Raw genomic sequence first — 8,526 nt, 5'->3', positions numbered from 1 at the left:
CAGAGATCTTGACAGCAGATTGTACGTTTCAGAGGCATAGAAATCGGCACTTTGCAGTCACAAAAAGGTATTTCATCTGAATTTGGATGAGGGTTGATGCGCACATTACGCGTCTCTGCTGACGTATGAGCGTGATCGTGGCTCACGCGTACACCTATAGTAATTTGCTCTCTGCCAATCGTGTCAGCAGACATACGTTGAGCTTTGAATTTTAACCGCTGGATGACAAATCAAGGAGGGGGTTGTTTAGAAGATTTATAGCGAACAACGCCCACAGTTGTGTCAGTGTGACTCCGTAGTTACTATTTCGGCTGGTAAAGAATACACAATTGCGTGCGGTGGGCTTTGCGTCAGGCAGCGCGCGCTCACTCACTCTGCGCATTTCTGGACAGGTTTAGTCGTGCTCGCGGAAACGGCATATCAAGTGTTTTACCGAGAAAACACACAAGATTCATGCTTCAGGTTATTATCACTATTTGAGACCTATATGCGCACATTTTAATCTACATCTCACCCTTCGACGTTCAGTAAGGTAAGTGATCGCGCGCCTTAAACTGTCCGCTGTTGTGAAACGATAGGCTATATTTCACATTGAGAGCAGTTTGGTTGTAGATTAGGATATCGATTGATTTTTTCTAAAGATGATTTTTGGAATTGTATCTACTGCGTTTATTTCGGCTCCTCTTCATTTACACATCGCTCTCGTGATTAAAGATGTAGCCTACGAGTTTTTTTCATCGACGATTGCGTTTGTGCCAACTTATTTTATATTCTAATCATGTATAGAGGATTTTTCGCTTTACATGCAGCTCGTTTTTGGTAATTCGCAACTGTTATAAAATGTAAATTACTGGTTATTAAACGAGTTGTCTCGTTTTATCTGATGCGCGTCAGTTTTAGGGCAACGGTGGCACAAATATTTGACCTTGAGGATGCTGCACGACACCTACGTGACGACGAGTAAGCTCCGTGGGGTCCACGTGTTTAAACTAACGTGAGCATATTGCTCATGTCGATTAGTGTTATTAAAGGATAAGTGAATGTGAGAGGGTGAATGATGTCCTTGTCCATGACTGCAGTCAGGCGCATCCTCAGGTGAAACTGACTCTTGAACTGTCCAGGGATTACTAAACGGGACATAGATGCGTGGGATTTAATTACATTACTTTTTAACTTGATGTAGCCTATAAAGTGAATCAACTATATTAAAGGTAAATAGCTACTAAGGTCAAATTGTGGAAAAACTAACTGGATTTTTATTTATTTATCAAGACTAATAGTAAATGAGTTGCCTTATGGTGTGAAATGCTGCAGTCCATCTAAAACTATGTAAACAGCATTTTATTTTGTTTAAAGTTTTCTTTCCTTCGCGTTTATTATTATTATGCATGCAGCTTTTATCGCTTCATATTAATTGATAGATAAATGCATTATTTGTAATTTAAAAATGTACTCAGTGCCATTTTATGGCAGAAATGTGATTAAATGGTTTGTAAAAAATTACAAAGACATGGTTACCAGTTGCATGACTGTAAGATACATTCATATAAATTTCACCTAAAATAAAACCTAAAAATTCCATTGCATCAACTCCCCAAAAACAGGTTTTCATATTCTCTGCCTCCAATTTGTTTCTCCCTTTAACTTCCTGAGCAGCAGTTATTGTAGTCTCTGATTTACAATCTTTAAAACCATTTAATAAAAACTGTTTTATGAGATTCTTGGATGGACATTTGAGAAAGACACATCAATGTCCTCAGAATTCCCATCTGCAGTCACAACATGCAAGCTGCTTCACCATGTATCATCCCAGACTGGCCATTTTTTGAATGTGACAAATTGCTTCCTTAAAAGAATAGTTCGCCCAAAAATCAAAATCCTCTCATCAGTTTCTCGCCCTCATCCTGTCCCAAATGTGTACTTTCTTTCTTCTGCTTAACACAAACAAAGATCTTTTTTAAACATATCTCAGCTCTGCTGGTACATTCAGTGGAAGTGAATGGTGGCCAGAACCTTGAAGATCCAAAAAGCATGTAAAGGTAGCATAAAAATAATCAATGTGACTAAATAATCCATATTTACAATCAGTGTCCTATTTTACATTCTTGTTCTTCATGTATATATGACATATACTGGGCAGGGAGGAGAATTTATAGTAAAAAAGGACTTAAATATTGATCAATTTCTCACCAACATCTATCATTCCGCTTCTGAAGGCATTCATTTGTATATGATTCGTATAGATTACTATTATGTTTCCTTTATGTGCTTTTTAAAGCTTCAAAGTTCTGGCCAACATTAACGTGCATTGAATGGACCTATATAGCTGAAATATTCTTCTAAAAATCTTTGTTTGGTCTCAGCAGAAGGAAGAAAGCCATTCACATCAGGAATGGCAGTAAATGAGAATTTAAAATTTTGGTAAACTATCCCTTTAATATGAAATCAGCTTCTTGTGACTGATCACATTTATATCAAGGATTTGATTAAAGTTGGTTTACTGATGGATATGTCTCTTCTTAAATGGGATTTTGCTTCTTGAGAGATGAGCTATCACAGTCTGTGTTCATATAGGTTCACAGGAAGCAGAGATGTGAGAATTTCATCCAGCTCATTTGAATAACAACCTGGTCAGATAAAATACATGCATTTCTCATTTTAATTTGTTGTTGAAATAACAGGATATTTAGCTTTTGAGACTGTTATTGCTAGGAGAGGTCATACAATCGGTAGGCTCTGGTAAGCACAGTATTTTGTATTTTAAAGCAAAATGGTAAAATCCTTTAATCAATAGCAGAGTGGCTTAGATTTGTGCGTATTTGTAGTACTGGCTGTTTAGAATTCCTCACCATCTGTTGACCAAGGCTATTCATTGCATTATGTGATCAGCACCCATGTGTTTAATGCATAGCAAAATGAGACTGACTAAACACAGGATGAACAGCAATCCCACTAATATGAAAGCCCTTCCAATAATAATGATGTAAAGGTGATTGGCCTGCTGCCCGCGCAGGCTGTTTTGAACCCGAACACTCTACAAACAGCGGGTGCAAAAGTTCAAACCCTGTGTGTGATGGTTCTTTGATGGTCTGTCATTATGACATCATTCATGTAACAAAACCAATGCACATGTAAACAAGTTAATATAGTGGAAAAGTCTGGTTTTAAAAGTGCTCCCAATATGGACTTCCAGGCAGATTTGAGGCATTCTGGAATGCATTGTGTAGGTTGTCATGGGCATAGCCTAGCAACACAGCAATGTCCTCTTGTATTTGAGATAAGCTGTATCGATTGTTTCAGCACCTAAGGCAGCTTCTCATTACCAAAGATAAACAGTTGGGAAATCAGAGATGGTGTCATAGTCTCTGCATTCTCTAGTCGTTCAGGAGTTTAAAATCTCTCTTTATTCAACACCGTCTTCCATATTTATTATAAAAAGAATTCTTATTGTTTGCAGGACACTATCAGGTAGTGTCTTGCACATATCGAACACATATAGCAGGATGTAGTCCAAAAACCTGGCAACAATTAGCATTTTTGAGCCATGGGTTCCCTGAGGAATTTTAGCCTATGGGATTTTATAATGGATGTTTGAGATGTAGCCTATGAGAGAAATAAGGCCTGTGCCTAAACTTACTTCAAGATACTTTCATGTTTTGTTCTAGAACATAAATTAAACACAGTCATACATTAAATGTTCATTTAAGCTACTGTGTTATTTAAAGTAGCATGTTGCTAACACAATGCTAATTAAGGACTAAAACTAGCATTAGCATGTGAGCTGATCCGTTTACAAAATTACTATTGTAATCCTTTTTAGCAACTAGTTAGCAAGACTGGTTAGCAACAGGCATTCTTAAAAGACACAATGGCTTCAAAATAGCGGTTGAGGAATGACTGTGTGTAATTTATGTACTAGAACAAAACGTTACATTTTACTTGTAAATCCCTATTCTAAAAATGTCATGTTTCTATTTCATCCATTAGTTGAAGACTAACCCAAACTTCCTCTTAAAATAGGCAATATTACACTGATAAACCTGGTCTATGCAGGGTCAGACAAATCCTCCCATTTTTCCTGTCAATGACTGACAAGTCTTCCATTAAAACTGACTGCATAGCTTCTTGACTATGACTATAGTCTAACCATTTGAAATATTAAAGTGGTTCTACACCCAAAAATGTAAATCATCTATCATTCTTTACTCACATTTATGTCATTCCAATGCCAGATGTGATTTCTTTTTTTTTTCTCTCTCTCCATGGAACACAAAGTAGACGTTTTTGAAGAATTTTGTCCAAAAAGTAGAAGAAATCAGGAAAGTAGGGAAGCTTATGAGTAAATATCAACTTAAAAATCAGTTTGTTCTTCACACTAACCTATTGTATAATTAACTTCAGAAGGATTGGAACATAGCACGCAAGTCTTTTGCTTCTGTAGTTCTTTTATGTTGCTTTTTTTGTCCTTTTTGAATCTTGATGACCCCTGGTCACTCTGAACTCTGTGCTGGCAAACGATTCTTCAAAAATGTCTACTTTTGTGTTCCAAGGAAAAAATAACAGCTTACAGGTTTGGATGAACAGGATGGTGAGTAAATAATGACAGGATTTTCATTTTTGGATGAACTAATCCTATAAGATAAGATAAGTAGCCAAACAGAACACACTGTGGAAAATATTGTTTTGCTTTATGTAACATAAATAGTCATGAATTATGTTGATGTTCTGGTGTATATTATGGCCCACATGCTCGTATTTTCGTCTCTGTGCTTTTTCCACAGGAGCACAAACCTACATTCTCCACACTTGTATCTCTCAATCCAAAGGGGAAGCTATTGTCCTTGATTCTGCCGTGCTCTTCTTTCACACCTTTAATTGTCAGGATCACCACAGCACAATCATGCGCAAGATGAGTAAAGTGACTCAGCGCGAGCACAGTAATGAGCATGTCACAGAGTCTGTGGCTGACCTACTGGCGCTGGAGGCTCCCATGGACTACAAGAGTAGCCAGATGAGCATGGCAGGAGGGGGCGCACCACCCATAGGTAAGCCAGACATCTCCCCCGACCTGGAAGACGGTCGCCCTGCATGGAACAGTAAGCTGCAGTACATCCTGGCCCAGGTGGGCTTCTCAGTGGGCCTGGGCAACGTGTGGCGTTTCCCTTACCTTTGCCAGAAGAACGGAGGTGGTAAGTTATTGGCTGGCTATCTGGTGTCTAGAGTTGTTTAAAGAAATAGTACACACAAGAATGGAAATTCTGTCACCTTCATGTCTCCCAATATTTAAGTAATTTCAAGTTGTTTCTCATCAAAACGTATTGTATACTTTCAGAACACTTGAAATATGATCTTGCCAAGTTGAGTCAAATGATATGGGTTGTTGGTCCAAAGATTTGTGGCAGCGGAGAGTGAGTTTACTGAGCCCAACTGCCTGCAAAATTTGTAGACTTCCTCACAATGTATTTGTTAAAACTGCTGTTCAATTTTGATTCTAACTCTGGTTCGGAGTAATTGAACGGTTACAGGATGTCCTGTTAGAACATTAAGTCTCACACCAGGGTGTACTTGTGGATGATTTATTGTGTGTGGTTCTGTAAACATAAAGCAATATACAAAATATAAATAAACATAAATGTACAAATCACAGATGTATAAACAGTACTAGACATATAAAGCAGTACTTAAATACTGGTTATAAATATAAGCAGCATGGTAAAAGTCATTAGAGAACTAGTCATAAAGCAAATATTATACAAATTATTATGCTACCACACTACATGCCTAGCGCACATAGTGTTAACAGCGCATGCGTCCAACTCACCACATAAACATGCCCATACATGTTCCCTGAGACACATTTTAAGTCTACACGTTATAATGCGTATATAACATTAAACAATGTACAGATACATAACATGGGAGGATAATATGACCTTTAGGCGATAGGATAATGTGCAAACATAATTATCAATGTAAACATTTAGACGGAATGCCGCTATAGCGATCTTTACTCTCTTTCATAAACGTATTATGCAACAAAATATGCAAATGTACTTACAATTAGTTGCAAGCACACATATAATCCACAAATTCCTTAGCTGGCAACACTTCTGACTAATTTAACTATTATTCACTATTAACAAGCACATCTACTATGCTACCCTGGGATAATTTCTTTGCAAAAAAACAAAAGCATTCAATTTCAGAAAACATTTTTTAATTTTCTTGAGTATGTGTAGCATTTATGTAACTTTTGGCAAAGCATTTCTATAAGATAGTAACCATTCAGAACAAATGTGTTCTTGTGTTTTAAAAGCAAGATGCAGCGCAATGAACAGAGAAGAATGTAGGTGTCTTGAGATGTATTTTTAACAGATAAAGTTCTTTTTAACTTGATACAGCATATAAAAATGCAGCGCTCCTAAGAGACATGCTAAATACACAGTGAAACGTGGCACAGTGGTCAAAGACAATCATCTAGCAAATGATTGCATGTAAAAAAAAATTAAAAACATTGTGGGTGGCAGCAAAAACAAGTTCGGTGTGAATGGCCCCTTGTTCAAATGACACATTACTTCTTGAAGTTTCGTAAAGTTACCTCTCTTAAAGGTAGCCTTTTGTTTCAGTTGATTGTAGGTAAATATACACTTCATCCTGTTCTCTGTGTTCTTAAATATTCCAGGTTCAGTACAAGTTTAGCTCAGTCATCAGCATTTGTCGCATAATGTTGTTTAAAATAATTTTGACTCGTCCGTTCATCCTTTTTTGTTTTTAAAGCAAAAATTTTGGTTACAGTGAGGCACTTCAAATGGAAGTGAATGGGGCCAACATCGTGATGGCAACAAAGTTGTAAACTTGGCTATAACTTTACAGAGGAATAGATAGTAAGCGATTTTAACAAGCTAAAATCAAGTTAGCGAGCATATTTTTGTCTTATTGCTATATTTTTGAAACAGGGAGTATTTTAATGTTTACTGATTGTCCCCATTCACTACCATTGTAAGTGCATCACTGGAACACAGATTTTGACTTTGGCAAGTCAAAATCATTTTTGTGGTAATCAACATGATGCTACAAAAACAAAAAGCTTAACTTGTATTGAACCCTCATTATTCCATTATTTATCTCGATGCTGTTTTACTGAGTGAGAAACTGCCCCAAATGATTCAGTGAGAGAGTGTTCTGAACGAATTGGACTTAATCACAAATCGAATCAGACTGTTTTGCAAGCTCGTTTGGCCAATTCACTGAAAATTCACATCTTTTTTTATCTGTTTTTAGTCAGATGGTCAAGCTGGGAGACCATCTGGCTGACAAGTTAAACCAGCTGAACATGAGCTTGGCGAGGCTGGGAGACCAGCAGGATCAACTAAAACCTGCTAAGACCAGCATACAAAGCTGGTTTCAGCTATTTTATTACCATCGAATTGATATAAGATACATTGAGATGTGTAGGTAAATTTGGTGGCTTAAAGTTCCATACTTAATAATTTCTGAACAATTATGTTTCATAATATAAAAAGCTTCACCTGTCATCAAAGTATAGCAACATAAACCAGCATGGTTAAAAACCTATGTATTATTAAAGCAAACTTCTAAAAATGATAGGTGGACATGCTAATGTTTTCTAAAAAAGTTAAACTTGACACCTTAATTAGATTGTCATATCTTGTTCCCACTTGTCTAGCAACTATGTATGTTTCCCAGAGGGCCTTGTTTCCATTACGTTCATTGTCTCCATCTTCTCTCCATCTGTCTGTCCTTTCTCTGTCCTCCTCTCTCCTCTCCTCTGCGCAAGACCTCTATTTCCTTATTTGCATGCATAAATAAACCTCAGACAAAACCTTTCAAAGCAACATCAAACACAAAATAAATTCTGCTATCAAACAAATTGCAAGCAGTCCTTCGTCATCCCCAATTTATGCAAATGCCAAGGGAAGGCTGTGCTGTGAACATGCCTGCCTCTAATAATACTTAGAACTTCTCAAGAGGATGGGTTTGTGGTCATCCATCTGCACTGTGAGATCTTGTTTTAAGAATCAGTTATTTTGAGATTGTTCTCTGACTGGCGAATAGGAAGATGAGGGTGTAGCTGCTCTGCTCGGACCAAACTCTTCGTCACCATGGAGCTAGCTTGACATCAAAGCTCAGCAGAATCATGACTTGCTTTTTATTGTTGCTCAAGGCCTCTGTCATTAGACTATAGCTGAAACCACCTGCTGTATCTGGGTTTTTAAAATTGTGGAAAACCCAAACAAAGCAAACAAGACATGAACAAGATGTTTTTTTAATCCAATTAGTATAATATAGGCTAAACCTTCAAAGTGTCATATGATATTAATAACAGAACAAATCAACACCATTACCAACACTAACAAAGTTATATCAAATTTTACAACTTTGTTGCCATGATGATGTAAACCCTAAAACAACAGTTTTCTTTACAGCTCAAATAATACACAAGTTTTAACAGAAGAATTAATGTAAGTATTTATATATATATATATATATATATATATAAATTAC

The 8,526-nt window shown here is 36.9% G+C and overlaps 1 protein-coding gene across 1 annotated transcript in view; it reads left to right on the top strand.

The window, feature by feature from the left end:
* Positions 1–397: 397 nt before the first annotated feature.
* Positions 398–8,526, top strand: part of LOC127620990 (sodium-dependent neutral amino acid transporter SLC6A17-like) — a 33,352-nt gene continuing 25,223 nt past the window's right edge. The window contains exons 1-2 of the mRNA XM_052094383.1: positions 398–532; positions 4,782–5,189. Of these exons, the coding sequence (XP_051950343.1) occupies positions 4,901–5,189 (289 nt within the window). The 5' untranslated portion in view covers positions 398–532; positions 4,782–4,900. The remainder of the gene's footprint in view (positions 533–4,781; positions 5,190–8,526) is intronic.

Source organism: Xyrauchen texanus, chromosome 27 (genome assembly GCF_025860055.1).
Source record: "Xyrauchen texanus isolate HMW12.3.18 chromosome 27, RBS_HiC_50CHRs, whole genome shotgun sequence".
Lineage (NCBI taxonomy): Eukaryota > Metazoa > Chordata > Actinopteri > Cypriniformes > Catostomidae > Xyrauchen > Xyrauchen texanus.
Note: the sequence above shows the minus strand (reverse complement) of the source record. Positions and strands in the feature narration are given on the sequence as shown.